The sequence below is a fragment of the Trachinotus anak genome, unplaced genomic scaffold (assembly GCF_046630095.1).
Source record: "Trachinotus anak isolate AG129_WGS33_773 ecotype Australia unplaced genomic scaffold, CSIRO_AGI_Tana_v1 ptg000010l, whole genome shotgun sequence".
In the NCBI taxonomy this organism is placed as follows: domain Eukaryota; kingdom Metazoa; phylum Chordata; class Actinopteri; order Carangiformes; family Carangidae; genus Trachinotus; species Trachinotus anak.
This window is the reverse complement of record NW_027273861.1, coordinates 7,871,727-7,893,814: the sequence shown is the minus strand read 5'-3', so window position 1 is coordinate 7,893,814 and position 22,088 is coordinate 7,871,727. Positions and strand designations below refer to the sequence as shown.

Here is a 22,088-nt window from a genome sequence, read left to right as displayed (position 1 = left end):
TAGCATTTATGTTCATTTCATATATTAATCTGCAAGACATGACAGTCTCCACATAGATCTGATGGTAAAAGGTCCCTTGTCCACACTCGTTTTATACTGCTGCATGTCTCTTTTCTCATTGGTCACCCGCATCATGATGGTGAGCTGCAGCCTTCGGCTCTGGACGCTTTTTGCATAAAAACTATAAACCTTCTCTGAGGCATCCAAGCGATGGCTCTTTTTAGATGATGCCAAATGGAGTAGTAGTTAATTCATTTGTCATTATGTCAGTGCTTTCAGTAACAGCTGCACAGTGCACAATGACAGAGTTGGCCCACAATCGAGAGGGAGTGTCGGTCCAGACCTTCCAGAGTCTTCCAACTCTAGCTACAGTTCCTTTCTTAACAGTTTTGTCACTGCTGATTGCCACAACTGCAATTGTTTGCTCTATGTGTGGGAGAGTATGTGCTCCTCACCCACTGTCACTGACTGCAAGCCTGCATTTCTGCTGCTCTAATTTTTCAATGTCATTGTCAGAATAACAAACCCTGCGACGTAGAAGTAACCACCCACATCTGACTTTGGAAAAAGGGTGTTTTGCATTGTACACAGATATGTTTGCATAAAACATAAAAAGACACTAGAGGGTAGTGGATCAAACCCTGTCTTCAACACTGTCACTGACAGTGACACACTGTCAGTGACAGTGTTGAAGACTTCTCTTCAACATTCTTCAGTTGCATACTAAGTAAATAAGCTAATATTATTGCTTACTGATTATCACTGGCACTGGATTGGGATGATATGATTATACTATGTTATTGTTTTACAAAATTCTGTTGTAGGTCTGTCTGAGTGGGATCTTGGTCACTATGTTCTGTATTTCCTTTATGGCCAGATCCTGTGGTTTCGGAGAGCAGTTCTTGGAGGCCTGACAACCTGCACTGTGCTCAACATCCTCTGGTGAGAACATTATTCTCTTCTGCTCCTTCTTTTCAACTTCTTTATTAATGAAGAACCTAAGGGCAACGTGACACACCTTTCCAGGTCTCATTATCCTTTAAAGTCATAATCTTTTTCAGCCTTGTTCTAATTTCTCTGACTGCACTGTCCTAAATGAAAAAAACATACTGTATAATGACAAATAAAATAGAGGCATGCTACCTACCTGAAACACAAGGAAAACAATTTTTATACCATTTACCAACTTTTCTAAATCCACTCCTGTACCATGGCAGAGACCTTTTCCTCAGGAGAGCATCTGGTGTATTGTCTCCCAGTGGAGAGCACCACAGGACACTGGGCTATTCTTGGGAATGACTGCCTCAACCTCACCACAGGCTAAGGGTCAGGGATTATGGAGGCAGGAAAAACAGTGAGGGGGTGGTGGCTTTGTTTTCGCCACAGTAATTGTCATGTTTAAGCTTCTGTATGTTTCAGCCATCATAGGGAGGTCTCAACTGTTTAATATTTTAAATCCTTGTATGTTATAGATTAAAATAAATTTTAATGGCTAAATCTAAAAGGAATAAGAGTCATAGGGTGTGTAATGTAAATAAATATCCATAGGAGTTAAGGGCAAAGATGACAGTTGGCTGTTTTGTGGATAGCTGGGATGAAGGTTGAAGTGTTGTCATGGAAGTTCTGAAAACTCTGAATTTATAAATTGATATGTGATAGACCGTGAGTATTGTGGTGGTCAGATGATCCTGTGACCACACTGCTGGACATCTGGGAGACAGAGACATTTGCTGCAGAGACAAGACCCTATGAGAACCTTTAGCAAAGGTTTGAGGAGATTGGGCAGTGGGGGCAGGCAGTATGGTAAAGGAGACCATCTGGCATAGCAATCATGCACAGAAGAGTCCAGATGCATAAGAGAGCATGGACCATCCACAATCTCTTGAAACCTATGTTTCAGCTGAAGAGTCTCAGACGGGTGCATGAAGGGAGAACATTTAACCCACAGTTTCTCGCCCCTGACATAGAAACAAGCCTCGAGAGTATGGGATCTGGAGTCAGGCTGGAGAAAGAGAAGAGTGAAAAGAGAAAGTTTCATGCGAGAGAAAATGAAACGAATGGTGAGAGAAAACTTAAAAACACTTCCACAGATTTTACGTATCTAAATTGATTTTCTAGTGCTGGAGTTCTACTTAGCTATGAAAACAGTTGTATAATGTCTTTTATGGCTCTGGGGATGCTTTGTCAAGTCTGAGAGAATTACTCAAGTAACATCAAGTTTCATCAAGGAGTTTTAAAAGACATCACCATTGACCATATAGGCAACAGCTTATATGCTATTTAGTTGCATTATGGGAAGTATAGGATACAGTGCTGTTGAAGACTCTGCTAATTTGTTTGAGTTCAGCATCAAACTTCATTCCCTTCCTCACGAAGAGCTGTCTCCAGTTGTGGAAATCAACATCAACGTTATCACTTGTCTTTGTTACATCTTGTCTTCTACTGAAGTTAGCATACTAACCAGCTAGCCCTGGCCCATCTTGTCGCTTTCCGATAGTGTCATAGTTTAGCCTCCAATCTGCCCTGAAGACCTTGCTCAGAGGGTACATCTTGTATTATAAAGACAACAATGGATGAAACTCTTGTCAAGTGACAATCACAACTACCTGCTCCTGGCAAGAAACTATATAGCTCCGGGTCACCCTGGGTACAGTATGTATGCCAGGGAATCAGTACTGTCCTAACTTGTTTCCTCAACTCAGGCTCATTACTTTCCTCCCTTTTTCTCTGTTACATCGCTTCATCATATCATCACGTTACAACTTCTCTACCACAACTATACTGATGACCCACATCACTAAATGTAGTTTTAATCTTCTGAGACTTCGAGAAAGCAAGACTGACACCACACTTAAGCTTGTCTACTACCCCCGGTATGTAGATTGCAATATCAGAATTCATGCTGTGCATCTCTGACAGTATTTTCACCGACTTGTGTCTATCAGATTTTTTAAATGATAGGAGTAATTTGGATTTAAAAAATGTGAAAATATAAAATTATCAGACAGGCACATTTTAAACTGAAGAAAATACTCTGTTTTACTTTACACACCCATGACAAATTTCACTGAGCTATACCCAGTTGGTTGCATCTGACCTTTAGTGTACTTTACTGATCAGCTTCTGGCAAAACAACTTACAGCAGCTCCACACAATAAGTCTCTCTCCTCTGGGATACTTCTCTGAGATTTATGAGCTTCAGGCTGCATTTTTTTGTTTTGTGTCCAACCTACACACCAGATTTTGAAAGCAGTGTTGCGTGGCAAAGCAATGCGCTATAATGGCAGGTTTTTTCAAAGAGCAGCTCCATTTATCGATTCATGATAACATTTCAGAGTTATGTCCATTCGCTGAAAACACTCTTCACTTTCTCCCACCACCTTTGGTCAACACATGCACAGAAAAAACACACAAAGCTATGTTTTTATTTTTAGTTCAGTAAATGCATGCTTAGAGAGCTACATCTTATAAGCCTTCAACCAAGTGTTTTATTTTACAGGGCTCAACAAGTTTGACTTTTCTTCCTTGAAGATTCACACAAAAGGTGCATGTAATATGCACCAGCCACTGCATCCACTTATATTGAACTCTGAGGATCAATCTGTCAACACCACAGTTCATTTAAGAGTAATGGTGATGCATCTAGAGAACTGCTGTAGATATGTACCATGAAGGTTTTGATTTATATACCACTGCAACACTAGAGAGATGTATCAGACTTGATAAGGCCATAATGAGCCTCATGCAAGAACCAGTCACACGAACAGATTTGTTCTTAAGTAGCACATAGGAGTTTTAAGAGAATCTGCCGCACCTGACCAATTTTCTCATACTTAGATACTTAGAGAGGTACAAATTCATGAATGGTATAGACTTGTCATACGAGTCATGAACAGATAGACTGCCCTTCTTCACAGGGATAAAACACTTGGATCTGATTGAATTTTGAGTTAAATATGATACCAAAATGTTTTAATTAAAAATGTCTGTAACAGAATCAAAGCAAAATAAATTTTCTGCTCATTGATTTAAGTATTTCGATTGTTATATTTTGGCGCAACTTATATTTAAACAATACATTTCAGTAGGCACATTTCACTGTCCAGCATCCAGCAGTGTAACATCACCTACTCTAGGCTGTAATGTTCTTTCATCTAATTTCTCAATGACCGTCATCCTGTTGGGGTTTCCATCTCTGTATGTTTGAATGAAACCAGCCATATCCAGTGGTTCCCATGGCTCAAGCTAACACAGGGTGTCTCTCCATGTCCACCAGAAACTCTGGTTCAGCTAATTTTCAGCTTACTCTCGACCTTTTGGCTTTTAGGCTAATCCTTACCCCTTTGTGTGTGCATTATCCCCATTTACACATGTGCCTCTTCTTCGGTCTGTGGTTAGCACTTCTCGAAGGACCATGCCCAACATTTTCAACAGACCTGAGAATATGAGGATCTACACCAAGATGGTGTTGTCTGTGTCAGGGAGTTTGTTGAGTCTCGTAGTTAGCATGAGCACCAGGCAAGTGCAAAGAGACTATCACTGTGACTGCTGGCTTATTTTTCTAGAAGGCATTACTAAATCTGTGGTTTGCTCCTCTGAGGTAGAGATCGATTCATCGTATCTATAGGCTGTGCTTTGGCTGTGTAACTGTCACAGCAGGATATCCAGACATCAACTCACAAACAGCTTCTGTAACACCTTTCAAACATGGGGGCTGCATCTCATATTTTAACCTTTTCTGAAATCGACCATTTGAAAGTCATGTCCATGCATGCAACAATTAGGCAGGTACATGGAGATGAAATCAGAATTTTAACGAATTACTCGTGCTGTTTTTTTCAGTCTTCACACATAAGTGCTAATCACTTACAAGTGCATCGCCATGAATGCCTTTCTTGGACTGTCCTGAAGCATATGCCATTGTCCCTTTTTGATTTTCAGTGTGGCTCTTTAAAAATGAGGTACACAGTTCTTACATTTCTATTTTATTTCATGGACATCATTGAGATCTGGGTACATTACAGATGCAAACTAGAGGGTATAAGAGGGTAAAACAACTAACACTGTTTTTGTAGGCTGCTAGAGATAACATTTCACATTATCTGATAGCATAAAACTATGATGGAAAAACTAGTTTGTTACTATAAGATGACTGAAATCATGATGGCTCACACTGCACGGTTATACAAATCCTCTCTCTTGCCTTGCTTTCTCTCAACTCTCTCTCTTTCTTATCACACTTCTTCTTTTTTGGGGTCCTGTTCATACTTGACGTCCTGGTAAGCAGTTTCCTCTGCCTCCATTTTTCAGACTATAATTTTGATTGATAATTATCGTTGGGGACATAATTCTGTTGAGCCACCCAGCAGAGTGAAAGACTCGTAGAATAAAATAGAAATGGTGTGTTGTTGGGTGCATTCGAGCGTAGCCACAACAAATGAATGGATAAATCTCTCAGAGCTGCACTCTGCACTGCCGATTCAAAGAGACCAACTGCCAGTGCCGCAGAGAGGAGGGAGAATTTACCTGTCCGTGAATTCCTTTCTCTCTCCTGCAGCCTAAGTTTATGGCCTTCGGTTTCAAACAAAGAACTTGTGATTTATCATCTGTTTCCCACTCCCCTGTTTTTGTTTTTAAAAAACCTTCAAAGACTTGTGTACCTTAAAGGATATCAGGCTGTTTCTACCAAACCTAAACACCCTGACAATCCAAAGGGGGGCTTAGTTGGGCCCGCTGATCAGCCATGATTGTCTACACATATCTGAGCTGTTAATGGCAGCAGTTTAACATAACAGTTAGGACAGTCTCAGTTATAATGTTATGGTGTGGGATACTCCACCCTTTGCATAATCCAGTGTGAACATCTTCATATGACTATTAAAATCTATCATTATGTATATGATGCATTGTGAATTTAAATGAGCTTTACAATTCATTCTTGGCCTTGGAAACAGTAGTTAACAAAACAATGTAATCTCACCATAAAGTCCATTTAGTAGCTGTTCTGGACTTCTCAGTCGTATCTACGGTCATCCTTAGCAGATAGAGTTTGCCCCATTTTTATGGAAATTTAGGTGTCCATTTTTCTGAGCACTTACAAAGACTTTTCATCCATGCTGGCCTAAGGGTTGAGATAGAGTTTATCCTTGACCTTGACAACAGTAGTTAACAAAAGAATCTCGCCACACAGTCCATTGAATAGTCATTTGGGGGTTTTCTATTATATTATAGAATCAAGAAAAAAAGAAGAATTTCAAGAAATGCATAATTATGTGGCATTGATGTATGAGACTTGTGAAAGTGAATGATAATAGATGCCTTAACTATCAAGACATGAGGATGCCTCTAGCAAAAGGCTCTTGGTTGATTCTATATCATCTTCTCAATTTGCCATCAGAATCTTTTCAATACTTATTTCAGGGTATTTCAAAACAAATCTCAGTTTTCTGACAGGTGAGTGGAGATGCAGCAGAGCTCCTGAATGCTGATTTATGAATCTGTCCTCACAGTTTTTGCTGAGGCAGGTTGAAGCTAGGTTACATTTTACAGATTAGTGGGACGTGTGACAGCCAAAAGAATGATGATGCCAAGTTAATACTGCACATTAAACACATACAGGTTGTTTGCCAGCTCATATTATCAGCTTTTGAGCAAAGAGACATGAAATTTAAACAAACAGGCACCATGACATGGTTTATTTGCTCTAAGCACACCAAAATGTAGTTGAAACAGTGATCAACCACTACCATGGATCAAAGACCTTGGGACTGAATCATTTCTGAACAAATGCTGTTTCAATAATTCCTTTATATATAAATAAATTGTCATGCACTTACAGTGTTCATTTTGGGTTTTTCATAAGTTAAAGTTAAAATGTTTTATCTTACCACTGCAAGCTGTCATTTGTATGATAATGCACGTTTAGTACAAAGTTTTTGGACTGCTGCAGTGTGTTACAACCACAATACCTGTTCTCCCAACATAAGTTCACTGTGTGTGTGTGTGTGTGTGAGTATGTGTGTGCACTTGTTTTACTATACTTGGTTTAGGGGTTAGGGTAAGTGTTGAGGATAGACATTTAGTTGTGATAGTTAAGGTTAAGGTCAGGGGCAAGGAATGCATTTTATCAATGACGGGTCCAGGATGACAATGCCTCCATCCATAGGGTAGAGGGGTCACTGTTTGATGAGTATGAAAATGTTGTGAATCATATGCTGTGGCCTTCACAGTCACCAGATCTCAGCCCATTTGAACACACCCATGGGAGATTTTGGACTGACGTAGTTCATCCCTCCAGTAGAGTTCAGAGACTTGTAGAATCAATGCCAAGGAGCATTGAAGTTGTTGGGCCACCACAAAAATATATAATTTAAAATAAATTATGTAGACACATGTCTTCAGCAGCACAAGATGATCCTGTAAAATTCCTATTGAGGATTCCATGCACTCCTTCCTCGAAGACTGGCACTCTGCATTCATCTGAATATTATGGTAATCACTCATAGTAGATGCTTCCTTGATAATGAGCATGTTTTCTCACTTCATTATTTAATGCAAATTTAACAAATTTAAAGGGAATTATGTACAGGGAAAGTACACAAGTTTCACAAAGTAAACTTCAGAAGGTGTAAAATGGATTTTTGTTCATATTGCAGGTTTTTCTTTCTTTACCTTATGATAATTTCTTACTGGAGGTCATACCAAGTATATAATGAAACAAACATTACATGAATCAGGCACATAGGTATTTACTGCACTTATAATAATTCATATTGAAAATTACAACAATGAAAGATGAAGGGTTTAAGCTAATTTACATAAGAGGGACCAAAATACATTGTAAGCAATGCACTAAACTTACACAGTCAAATTTTTTTTTTCTGAATAGGCTTTGCTCTTGAAATTCTTCCCTAAAGAATCCAGCACTGAGGGATTCAGTAGGGAGCACAGTAAACCTTGAGGGCTACACAGTACAAAACTCCACAGGCAAGCAGCACTGAGTGATGGAGTATACATGATACAGAAGGAAATGGATGCCAAAGTCAAGCATGAGGACTATCATGAGCAAAGGAAAACTAGAACAGGAGGTGGCTGTGGCGGTGGAGGGAGTAAATTATCAAACACATGCAGTAACGGTGGTGCCCAGCAGTTCAGTGAAAACTGTGTAACCAGCTGCAGCAGGTTTGTGTTTAGAATGAAATCATCATCTAGAGAGAGACTGTCAGTTTTCAAAGATCACCTCATTTTCTTGATTGAGTATGTTTTGTGATTCAGTGCCCTGCCAAAACTAAAGCAATGAATAATTTCAGTTCAGAGTGGATTGGTCTTGCTGATAAATGTGTAATTAATTCATGATGGTGTCCTTGGGAGGTCTAAAAAGTACTACATCTCTGTTTCTATGTCAGGCTTGTGGCAGTCTCATTCTCAAAAAGGAAAAACCAGGCTTGAAAGACTGCCGTGCCTCCACATGGTATGCTGTTCCGTGAAAAGTTTCAAAAGGGTTCCCTGGTAAAAGTGAAATCTGCCTTGGACCAAATTCCTGCTTACATGTTGTGGCTCCTCATTGCATCACAAGAAGAGAGCATCCTGTAGCAGCAGAAAATCATCTGAGCTGAGCTGTTGTTGACAGCTGTGGTCAGTTTCTTTAAAAAACTACAATTAGGAGCTAATGCTAACTGTTAGGCATGACATTAGCATCTCTGATTCCACAACTACACCGAAAGATCCTGAGTAACACCCAACAAATTCATAAAATTAGACAAATGATCACTGTGCTATGCATTTGTTCCTCCAACTTTCCTCTTTCTTTCTGTATGCAGGTTGAAAGGCAGATGCAACACCATTTGGTGCATTACTGCCACCTACAGTATACAGTCATTCACACAGTGGGTGTAACTCATGGGTTAGTTGCTCGACCACAAAATTATTGTGATTAGCTGCTCTGCTGGAAAACACATTGCAGTGATTTGTTGTTCTACACAATGCTCTTACTTCGCTTAAAAATCACAAATTTTAGGAATCCAAGATGAAAAGTTGGTGTGAGAAAAGGCTTGTGTGGTGTGCGATATTGAGACCTATGTCAATTGCGTGAGTGTTATGCTTAGTGCATAAGAATTGGCAGCCCTGTGTTAAGCTGCTGTTATATAAACATGGCTAACATGTTAGCTAACTATTGCCTGATTACACATCTAGAAAGCACAGATTATTATTCTTCATTTGGAGTTTTGTTTCTGTCCAGTTCCCCTTTAGCTCTCTTTTTGGTCTCCACCAAATCCTGAGGGGAAAGTCTCGCTTTTTAGCTACTAAGTGCTCCACTATGTTCACTGGCCAGTCGCTAACTTTGTTTGTCTGCTGTTTGGTGCTGGGCTCATTGGAGTTCTTACCACTGCTGAGTGGTAAGAATGAATCAAAACAGTAAAGTTTTGTGCAATAAAACCAAAACAGTTTGCTGAAAAATGTGACAATAGCTTGAAAGGCTGAATGGAACTGCAGAGTTAGGTGATAATTCTTTGTGGCTTGTTCACATTACACATTCATTTGATCCATTGTTCATATAAAAATGTTGATTATTGCAACCTTGTGCCAGTGGTGACTAAGCAAGAGTGTTTGTCTTACTTTAGATTAGAGGCTATGGTGTATCTTTGTGACTAATGGCCCTGTCTTGCAACATCCTCCTATTAGAATCTGAAGCTTGTTTTTGGTCCTTTGGCAACTCATCTCAAACAGTTTTAGTGAAATCTACCTACTGTTTTAACCCCCATCTCTTCATCATCATGTGTTTCATCCTGCAAGTACATACTGTGGAAATTGTGGAATTACTTGTGGTGTTGTCTGTTGGATTGTGATACTTTATCTTCATGTTTGCACAGAACAGCCATTAATGCTACAGCCATTTGTCCTTGGCGGCCATAAAACACCTTACCCTATACACTGTGATTGGATCAGACAGTAGCTTTTTGAAACATGCTCTATTAAATAAAGTGTAGAATAGTATAACTAAACTACGTTTTTATCAGACCTTTAGGCAGCTATTTTTTCAATTTAAAAGCTCATTTCAGGGTTAGCTTTATAACCCTTTATATCTCAGGGAACATTATATCATATTGACTCAGAAACAAAATCATTTTTTTCAAAATGTTTATGTCGACTATACAGGGCATACATTACATTACCGGGGCTCATAAATTGTAATTGTTTTAAAAAGTATTTGCTTTGTAATAGTCAGGTACAGTGTTTTAAAGAGTAAAGTTTGATCAGCGTATGTATCCTGGCTGTATCCTGATTGGTGATGGGAATTAATTTGTTTTAAGAATTAGCTCCATAACATAAATGGAGGTATATGTGTAACATTAAATGACATGTTTTCATTCATTCATTCATTCAACTTTTCATTCCGTTATTTTCTCTCTCTGTGTGTTTCAGGTGCTGGGCAGTGCTGGAAATTGTTCCCCAGACATCGTTACCAGAGAGGTGGATGGCAGTTGAGACAACCCAGCATGACTCCAGCAGCCCAGCTGTTCCTCGTCCGTCCGCTCCCCCTCTGCTGTACTCCAACATCTCACTGGAGGAGTGAGTGTTTACTCTGTATGCCTTCCTCCCCTGCTTTGCTTTCTTCATAAGTAGCAATCATTTAGCCACAAGCCTACTTCTGTAGCGTTTAAATTATTGCTGCCAAACATATTCCCAGACATTAAGACAATGCATTTACATCTACAGTTGTATTTTTACTCCACCCTGCAGTGGATGTTAGCTAATAGCCATTTTGATTTAGTATTTAATCAAGTATGAATTTGTATTATTTTCTTTTTAGAAGACACCCATGTGCATTTGAGAATTAATTGCGGGGTTTATTCACATTATTTCAGAAAACTTCTTGCAGTCATGTCTCCATTACTGTGTATGTGGCGTGTTGCTGTGGCGCTGCATAGAGCAGGGATGCACCAAAAGTTCAATTTGTAGCTTTGTAGCTACTGTATGATGCCACAGATAAATACAGCAGGAGTTCTGGAGTGGTAAATACAGCACCACACTACACAGTGCAATACCCTAGTTTTTCCACTATGTCAATACTTATTTAGAGTACATTTTGAATAACTGTTACTCATATGTGTGTGTTTTGGGTTGTCTCTTAGTTTGGATTAAGTTTTCACTTCATGATCCACACCACTGTATATTAGTGACGTCATACGTACGTTCAAAGGACAATGCTATTACCCGATGATGATGATGATGATGATGATGATGATGATGATGAACCAAAATAAAACAGTTAATGCTCCAGAGGTCACATACAGCCACTCTGTGGTTGATGAGAATAAGCCCTTGCCTGATCTTGGGACTAAGCCAAACTATTGATATTGGGTTTTCCAGGACACAGCTGTAAGGCAAAGGGAGAGTCCAACCATCTGTCGTTTATCAGTAAAACAATCTTCAGTCATTGTAAATGCTTTTTGTTAAGAATGTTGGCTGACTTAATCAAAAAGTATTAAAGTATATCACTGCAAGTTTTTAATTTATGTCAAAAGTATATTCATATAGCAATTGTCAGAATTTCCTAACTCCCACTTACTCAGCTCTCAACCATAACACACAATCTTCATTAGCAGTTGTTGCTCAGTTGTCATGGATCTGTAGATTCTCAGACTGAGAGACTTCTCATCTGTGTTGACTTTAAAGTTGAGGGTGACACTTGAAGCTTCATCTTGGAAACAGTAGCGGACAAAACATTTTAAACTCAGTTTCCACTCTCTCATTTTTTCTGGAGTTTAAAATGGTTAAAAGGGATTGAAAGGCAGATTCAGTGATAGGTGTTTGAAGGTCTGGAGAGGGATGAACCAATCAAAGCAACTATTCCAAATTATCCTCCATTATCTCAAGTAGAATGGCATATTATCAAATAACATCCAGTGATATCAGGCCAGTCCTTAAATAATTTGGCAGGCATGGAGCTCTTTTATATACCATTACATCATCCACACCCATCCTGAGATCATAAAATTCTTATTTCTGATGCAAAGTTAGCTTTTTGTCATCAGAATTGTACAGTATGCCATTACACTGATGCCCAAAGGTGACAGTGATGATACATCAGCAGGGAAGTGTGTGAATATGCACAATTAGCAGCTCTTGTATCGAATATGTAATTGTTTCAAAGCATCCTTGAATTGTAATAGCTCCCTGACTCAGGCCGTCCCTTCCCATTAATTCTTCCTTCATTCCTCTGATTTGCAGAACAACCGTTCTTCATTCTGATTGCTTGGCATGAATTTTTATTTCTGTGTTATTCCTTCCCCTTACCCATCACTGTTCGCTGTTCATCTCTTTAAAAAGCAGAGCCTCTGTGACCCACATGGCTAAGACAACCTCTGTGACAGGTGCTCTCCTCTCCCTGCCTGTCAGAGCCTTAGCTCTCATAGAACAACATTGCCCCCTAGTGGAAAATCCATATCTTTATTAATTTATTTTAGAGGAATTTGTGCTGAGAAGCCCATGGTTGTTATACTGCTTCAAATCCCAATCCTCTAACCTTGTCCCCTGCATCTGTTGAGTTTTTTAGAGCAGCGATGTGTTTTTAAGGCCATGTTAGGATGAAGGGGGTAATAACAAAACTAAAAGTGAGGACTGTCTCTCCATCTGCCTCATGTCTTTTGCCACTGGGATCAGAAACAGCACTTTGCTTTTAGACATCCTGCAGTTGCTTAAACACCTGGGATTCATGGATAGCATTACTGCTCAGGTAAAGGTGATTGGAGAGATGCGCAAATTGCAGGAAGAATATAACTGGATGATTTTGTCCACCTGTTGCTGAGTCCAAGGGTACATAGGCTGTTGAGGGAGAGGGTGTGTGAAAAAGCTTCCCATTGTGCACTAAGACAGCAGACCTGTTCATTTTCATTGTTACTGGTGTAATTATAATTACATTGTGACCACATTTCCACGATTTATGCACTTCATTTGTCATTATACAATCTGTTCTTATGAGCAATTACACCGTGACTGATGTGCTGTGCACAATTGTCAAAGGCGTAATTGAAATTACTGTCTACCACTTATGCCCAAGGCTGTCACTGTACTAATGAAAGCCAGCTAAACCACACTGTCCTGTTGGACGCTTTCAGAAGTGGCTTGTTTGACAGTGACTAAAGACACAGCGTGGGGACCAGTCAAAAACGATTAAAGATTACAAATCTCTGTTAAATAGCTTTTTAATTGTTGAGGGTTTACAGCATTACAGGAAAAACACCTAGCTAATTTGTTATTGTTGTTGTTGTTGTTGTTGCTATTGGTTAGATTGACAATAAAATCATCATTATCATCATTAATGAATTTCATATGGAGCTACAAGTGCTCTGTGATACAGAATTAGAGAAATGAGACATTAATAGTATAATTTCACTCAGTATATGGTTACCATCTTTTCAAAATGAAAATGGGAACAGCGGACTCTGCCAAATATGCTGACACGGTTGACAGTAGAGCTTCTGTAATTTAGAGCCTGGTTTACCCATGATTACAGTTGTGTATCACTGGGGGTTTGTGAGGGTCAAACCATGTTAACAAGAAGAATTAGTGAAACCAAGTCCAAACCAACACCAAAGCAAACTGAGCACTGTCAAAGAGGAAGGTTAGTAGGATGTGTGATGGTGATGATGATGATGATGATGATGTAATTTAAGATCAGTCTGATGAATTTTGGAGAATCCTTAACTTTTATAAACATGGTTGATAATGTTAAAATGGGCAGAGAATCGTCAAGTCCGGAATAAGTCACTAGTCTGCTATAGTCATCAGAATTATGGTCTGTGCCCCGGTGGTTCACCTGGTAGAGTGCATTCCATTAAGTCTTAGTCCTAACTGCAGCGCCCTGGGTTTGAGGTCTGACGTGTGGCCCTTTGCTGTATGTCATCCCCTCTCTCTCCCTGAATTTCCTGCCTATCTTTCACTTTTGCTATCAAAATAAAGGCACTGCACTTAAAGCCATCTCCTTTCTCGGAAAGGATGGCCTCTGAACATACTGCCAGTCTCGCTTTGGGAGCTTTTATCCTACTCTGAGCACTGAGAGGGGGATTTTAATTTTGTCTCTTTAAGCAGTTTGTGTCAAAAAGCTGTGCAAAATTTAAATGAAGTCAAATTCAATGACTGGGAAAAGCAAAAACTGTGAACAGAAAATCTTGCACAATCCATTTCTTCTTCTGTTTGAAAATATAATTGATGTCAAACACTTTTAAAAAAACCTTGCCTGGGATGGTCTTCTTTCTCCTCAAAGTCATGCAACATTTGTTTCTGTCATGACAAGAGACTGAATCTAGTATGATGAGTGGATCAAGGCTGAGTTAGATACAAGGAACACACCCACAAGAAACTTGCAGCAATAACTCATCTCACTTTTATGAATAACTGAAAGACCAAAGGGAGTGAAAAGTGTCATATATCATGATCAAGATATTTTCAGGATGCAAAAGATACTTTATTACTTTATGGTAATGGAAGAAATGTTGGCAACAAAAATGTGTCATTACTGTGAATAATGACCATACAAATTAGAATAAGAATAATCAAGATAACGGTTTTTGCGATAATGATACAGCCACAGTGTTAGTTGTAGTCTCAGACTGTGCCTTCACTTTACTTTTCAGACTGCCTTTTCACTTTACTGTTAGTCTTCCTCCCTCTCATGCTCCTTTTTATACAGAGCCTCCGACATGCTTAAGTGACAAAAAAGGAAATAAAGTGAAAAATCAAAAATATACAATTTATTTATCCAATGTGCATGTTTCCTCTGCCCAAAGGCTTCAGTATCCAGTCCCTTTCTCCCTCACCTGTAAATCCTTTGTAGAAAAATAGGTTGTCAGTCGCTCTCTGTTAAAACTGAAGGGCCTGGAGAAAAATACATCAAATCAGAATTTAAAATAAGAGTGCTTTTGACAGCAGAGTACACATGACATCTCTCATAGTTTCAGCGCCAAGGTTAGACTATGAAAGCAGACCACACCGTCCTGTGAGTGTGTCCACACCTGTGAGAGCTGTAACCTTATCCTTGTTCATCAGAATGGATGAGGGGAAGCCACTCATGCTTTCATTCTGGACACTCAGGTGAATACAGGTGTCAGATGTGCCAGCTTGGGACTTTGCACAGTCTGAGAGGCATGCAGCAAAAAGCTCTTCTCAGAGGTCAAACAGTGAGTCAGCACCTTGCCTCAGGACAGCTCGCTGTCATCAACAGACAGCTATGGGTGGAAGACATAGCAGCCTCCTCCCATGAATATTTCTATAAAAAGCTGAAATTAAATGCTGCTGCTTTGATTACCACCTTACTTCATGCTGATCATCTTAATAGACCACTGGCAACTGCAGTTAGGGAACCATTCTGTCAAGCTTCTCCACATGCTAGTGCTGCACATGGCAAGATAACTTCATATTCCAGTGTTTTTGGAAGGTCCTGCATTTTCTATTGCTTTTCCAAAATCCACAAATTCAACAAAACAGTGTGTTTCTCTGTGTAATGTCAGCCACTAGTATTAGCAAGACTAGCTAACTGGTTATTGACAGTACTAAGATAGCGATACTTAAGCCAAGAGTTAGCATATCATCAGCTGTATGTATTTCTGTGGAGTCGCAGGTTAAGCTAGAAAAATCCCTGCTCAGCATCTGACAACCACAGCAGCAATGGAGCCAGTGTAACTCCATACCCACATGCTATCAGAGTTAGCAACTCTGTGCTAACTGTGCATTTTAAGGGGGTTTGTCCATCAAACTCATCAGTTTGTCCTTGTCCATAAATCCCTTTATTATGCTAAAAGTTTGACAAATGCTAACAATAAAGCATAAATATGACCTTTATGTTGCTTGTCCAGTTATATATCTTTACTTATATAACATTGAGTTAAACTAGTATTTATATGAGTGTGTATTTGTCATAATACTGCACTATCATAGTAAAGCTAACTATAGACAATCACAGAGAGTAATTTTGCAATTCAAAACCAATGCTGTTTCTTCATGTCCATGTCTTCTACATGAATCATCTACTGTTGAGGATTTTGACTTTTTGCTGTGAGCTCTAACCTTAGCTCTAACCTTAAAAAGATCTTTTTTTGCATCATTACAAGGTCCTTTACAGTTCTTGTTCTCCTATGAGTCAGCTGGAGAAGGTGTTATTTTAATGGATTCAGTTAATGTGAGTAAGCTAGCTACAGCTAATAAAATCTCTCAGCAACAGCTGTTATTTTCATTCAGCAGTCAGCAAGTTGTCCACTTCTGTCTGAAGGTAAAGACCCTCAATTTAAAAAAGATGACAGAATTTGTGCAAATGCAAATTGCAAATATCTTAGATTGGAAAGCTCAACAGTGAGTAAAGGCGTACCGAAGGGTCAATTACTGACTTTCATTTCCAGCCTCAGTGGAGAAAGACGTGGTAAAATGCTGACGGAGGAATCTCCTTCACCAGTGTGATAAACCCACTCTCCCTCTTGTCATCACAGCTGCTCATCACATAAACCCACACAACTGGTCCCCTGAAAAATCTGCAATTAAGAAGTTATTTATACAGTCTGCTGATAGCTGCCCTCTTCATCCTGTTTGTCAGTTTTCAGCAATTGCATCGCACTCAGTGTATGTGTCACAGAACGCAGTAATTTCGGCCTGTACATGAGATCATTACATTGGAGCACAAACACACTCTTGCTCTTGCTCAACGGCAGCGACAAAAGCTGTTTCCTGACTGTATGAGGCTTATTAGCTTCGGCAATTTGAAACACCATAAATGATGCATGCAGTGTTGTGTCTTTGCTGTTACTTGTCCTCTTAATTAATTTTGTCTCCCTGATCCCCCTGCTGTGACTCGGCATGTCATAACCCATGCAGAGTTTAAAACCCACCGGCTGAGCAGCCGCTGCGGTACGGCAGCAGAAGAGGAAGAGATTGAAAGAGAAGGAAAGGAATTAAGTGAGGCAGATGTGAATTATTGCTGGGATGTTGTTAATTCAGGTCCCATTAGATGCCTCATGAAGCAATATCTAACATTATGCTTTGTGAAAAAATACAATAACAGTCACTGTCACACCCGTACACACACACACACACACACACACACACACACTCACATAGAGGTTTAAAGTGCAACGACTTAGAGAGTTTAGTAGATTAACACTCGTAAGAATAATCTCTTAGAATCTAATGAAACTTTTTTCCAAAATGAAACCTATTGTTGATTCCCTCTGTACAACAGTACCCTCTAATGACAGTATTTTAATATTATCTGGCAAAGGGATGTCCAGGAATGATTTTATCCTTATCCATCAACCCTGCTCTTCAGTTAATGTGCTATTCAATGCATTATATTGAACCCCTGGCTTTTCACAGAAGGTGAGAGCAGCTGTGAATACATTCATTATTTTAATCCTTCTATCTCATGATGAGTAGTTAATAGTTCTTTTATCCCAGCATAATATATTAATTATTTCATTATCTCCAGGAATATCTGTAACATTCTTATGGTAAGACATAAGTATTGAGATGTGGATTAAATTGTCTATTAGATGAAAGATACAAACTCTGCACTCAGTTACATTCAGCTACACTGAGCCAAACTAATACTATCTAATGCAATGTTATAACCTTTGTTAAGTTCATAATGTTTAGTTTTGTTGAAGATGTGTTAACTTAATTGATATCTTGGGGTTAGAGTTTGTGGTGATATTGAACTGTACTGTGTTATACTGACAGTTTGAGCATGAGCTTCAAGTCTCTTAAAACTAGAGACCATCTTGTGATGGGATCACACCAGCCACGACACCATCTGATCACGGGTGAGGTAGTCGAAAACCAAAGTATTGGACAAATGGAAAATTTGACTTGATGATGGCGCCACAGGAGCATTCAGGCTCAGCATTCATGACAATCCATTTAGTAGCTGTTGAGACATTTCAATCTAAATTAGTGTCATTGTCAACCTGTTGGTGGCACTTGATGAAAAGTCAAGAGATCACCAAAGTAATTATGATACATCTTCCACAGCGGTGCGGGGTACGAAGCCGACCCGCGGGCCTTTGCTGCATGTCATCCCCTCTCCCTCTCTTTCTAACTTTCCTGTCTCTCTCTCACTCCAACTATCATAATAAAGGTATAAAAAGCCAGAAGAAATCGCCATTGACAGGAAAATGAAGAAGTGATTTGCTGCACAATATAATGTAATAATTTTTCGACTTTTTAAAGTCTTAAGTTCAAAGTGAGGCACAAGTCATTAGTCAAAATTAAAGTGTAATTCTTATTTAGATTTTGTTAAATCTAAAGTAATCAGATTCATGACATGACAACCTTCATTTATAGCATTTTGAGAACAAGCCTTTCAAGGGATCTTGAAGTCCATGCATTTTGGCTTTTCTTCAGGAAATGTAATGCGGGCATCGCCACAAGCAGTTGGATTCATCTGTGGGGGTGAATTTCATAGAGAACCACCCACTGGTTGTTGAGACCTTTTCACAGAGCAAAATGCTGGTGTCAGGTGGAAGATTTGACCTTCACTGAAAGCTCAATGAAAGTCTTAGGGCTTATCCTCTAGGGATCATGAATATCTATAGACCAAACTCTACAGCAGTCTGCCCAGCAGTTATTTAGATAGCTGTGGATTAAAGTTTGTGTAAAATGATTATATGATTATCATCATACTAATTTGGTTATTATGCCCAGGCCTTGCGAGTGAGCAATTAAACTATGCAACCATGCAGGACACATTGGCTGTGGAACAGATGTCATCCACACACTGTTTGCATCATAAGCTCCATGTTTTGTTTCATTTTGTTACTCCTTTATTTCATCTTCTTTCACTTCCTCTCACCTCCTGTTACTGTGAAGCTCTTGGTTGTGTTCGTTTGGCTACAAAGGAAAGCAGGAGAAACAACTAATGAAACCCAACACAAACACATTACAGCAGGAGCAGACAAATGACCAAAATTAAAGCTAAAATGTAAACACTGATTCATAGTTTTAGCCCTGGCCTCCCATATGTTTTACTACCATTTGTGCCTCATTTAATATTTAGGACAATATTTTCCCCTCACTGCAGTACTCTTGTATCTCCCCAGGAGATCCCTCTGCAGCCTGGGAGCTGGCCAGCTACCAGAGAGATCCAGGCTCTATATCAATGACTCTTAATGAAGATTAATTCATGTAGAGGGCAGCCTTTTATAAAGGAGAATTACTATGATAAATGTAACAGTGAAACGTAACAAAAGGATTTAGTATGAAACCAAACTTATAGCCTTGTGATTGAATTGTTTCTGAATACAGTGGATTCAGAACATATTCAGACCCCTTCACTTTTTTAAACATTATTGTATTGTCGATTTAATTTTACATGGATTAAATTGCCATTTTGCAATTTCCATTTTGCCTATCAGTCTACATTCAATAAACCATAATAACAAACATCTTAAAAATTTTTGCAAATTCATTAAAAATCACAGATTGAAATCTGTCATTTACAAAAATGTTCAGGCACAGACTGTGGTCAGGTGTGTCCTGTTTGTGTCTGGAACATGATCTGAGACATTAAAGACAGAAAATTACCAGAGCCATTTTTTGTCAGGTTTTACCGTTTGACATTTAGAGGAAATACTGCAGGTTTGAGTGTGTAGTTTTGTGATTGTGTTGTTTTCCCACAACTCATTAAATGACAGCTCGAACACACTGCAAATGGGCAACACAAAAATCTAACTGCATTGTTGTAGTGGTTTAACAAGCCCTCATTCGCTCTTTCTCTGCACTTCCTCCGGAGGGGAATCCCTGTCGCTTCGTTATGTGATGTTCAAATTCTCAAAAAAACTCAAGTGGACTTCTGTGAGATTGGGCCTCTGAGGGTGGGGGCAGCAAGCGACCAAAGACGTCGTTTTTCAAGCCACATAAGCTATTCAGTATTTATTTCACAGGTGTGAGAACCAGCATGAGTGGATAGTAACAAATTTTATTTTACATTGTGTTCGCAGTCTCACTCCTGTTGTTTTCCTGGCTTTTTTTCTTCAATAATAGTAAACCACCTTTAAAGGAAATAGGGAGGAAACCTTCCACTCACTGATTCAGTTGCTCTGATGAAGTAAATATGTTGTTTTACACAATTTTCTGGAAATGCGACATGTTAGCCATGTTTAATGAGGAAAAAAAAAATTGCAAGATGATGAAAAACATGAATTATTTGTTGAGTATTTTATTTTTCCATTTGAATTGACACAGTGACCATGTGAGTGACAGAAAGCACTATAGCACAGTAATGTTAAGAGATGGAGGAATCAGTGCGGTGCAGGTGAAGAGGCATTACAGCTGTTTAACATCAGCTTCTGCTCCGGTAAAGATTTGCTTTGCTCAATGACGCATTAAGAGTAGTGGCCGAGGGAGGAAAAACCACTGAACTGCACTCAAGTGACTACCTTGAGATAAACTAACCTTTCTCCTGCATGTGTTTATTTTTTCCACTCAGGTCTGAGAAAGCAGGAGAGATTGCGACCATTCCTCTGACGAAGGTGAGACTCCACACTCCTTGCTGTGTGTTTGTATGGGTCAGAAACCCTGTGTGAATATACATGATATCTGTCAGCTGAAACAGTTCTCCTCCAGGTAGGCATTTTAACCCCTGTCATCTTTACATCACATGAATACCAGGGAATTCCCCCACAGTCAGTGGAGCTACTGAAGACTCTTAGGTGAGTGGGGAAACGTAGCTGTCCTATCATCTGAATGACAGTGAAAAAGGTGTACCAGTGTTTCAGTTTCACAATGGACATACACAGATACAGTGGGTGGGAGAAATCACATTCCTGAACTCTCATGGGGCCTACATGAAGACTATTTTTGTCATCGAATTAACGATATGAGTCAGCCTGGTAAGGACTGTTTGGCCAGTGGGGGGGCCTTAGCACCTCAGGAGCTGTGCTGCATACAAGACAGCTGGTTCTGAGGGTGGTGATGCTGGAACAGAGGATGACGTCGGCGTGGACTGAGCACTTACACACCGCTTGCAGTAGAAACCACTCTGTTTATTACTGGACAAAGAATGAAAGAAAATAAACAGCAAAAACAAACTACAGAAGGCTGTTGGTCGGGCAAAAGTAACAAAAAGAGAAGCCACAAACAGACAAACAGGATCTAGTATCTTCCCTCTAACCTAAACCCACACCAAAACTAAACCTAACAGGAGCAAAGCCACAAAAGCAAGACTACCAGACCCATGACAAAAACACAAGGAACAGGAAATCTGAGCTCTTTACACATAAATCACTGCTGCAGTGGCTGGAAGATGGCAGAGACAGAGAAAGCCAAGATCGCTGCCCCCTCTTTATAGGTTCTCTCCCAGCCAGACCAGAACAAATCCACCTGAGACGAGGAGACAGAACATGATGAGACAGATCGTTTGCTCATAATAACCAGCAGGAGGGAGAATGTAACAGGTGTGAAGTTTGGCTTAGTTTCTCATTTCATTAGCTGAACCGAAACTGAACTGAACTGTTATATATTGACTGAAATAAAATTGAAATTGAACTGAATGGATGTTAAAACCTATTGAAAGAAAAAGGGTTTTTTTTGTTGAAAAGTAAATAATTGAAACATTCATTATAACTAAAGCAGTGTTTTGTGTTTGTTTGTTTTTTTTTACTTCAGCAACTAGCAGGTGATTAATGCAACAACAAGGTTACTCTTTGTCTCCACATACAAACACATTTTGTTACCATCACAATGATGTCTACTGTAATACAACTAAATGAAAGGAAAAAGGTAGTGCAGTAAAAAACATGGATTCAAAATGCAACAATACGAGGCTACAACAAAATGCTGTAGAGTCGTTGATACTACACTGCAAAGCGTTTGGTGTCATTCTGCCATGATAATATTTTTAAGCTAACTGACTATGTACCAGTGTACTGAGCAGTAAAACTACAGCATTTAGTTTTTTTTTTAACAAAGATTAAGGACCAATTATGTTGTTATGATTTAACAATTACAATTGCCATGAGGCTTTTACTGTGCAACAACACATTGTTGAATAACTCAAATTAAAATAAATTAATTATTATTTGTCAAAATGATAAGGAGCTGTGTGA

At 39.2% G+C, this 22,088-nt stretch overlaps 1 protein-coding gene across 1 annotated transcript in view; it reads left to right on the top strand.

Moving 5' to 3' along the window:
- The window catches only part of LOC139626815 (uncharacterized), a 79,753-nt gene that overhangs the window by 47,044 nt on the left and 10,621 nt on the right, over window positions 1-22,088 (top strand). The window contains exons 11-13 of the mRNA XM_071487324.1: window positions 878-942; window positions 10,423-10,569; window positions 20,471-20,513. Of these exons, the coding sequence (XP_071343425.1) occupies window positions 878-942; window positions 10,423-10,569; window positions 20,471-20,513 (255 nt within the window). The remainder of the gene's footprint in view (window positions 1-877; window positions 943-10,422; window positions 10,570-20,470; window positions 20,514-22,088) is intronic.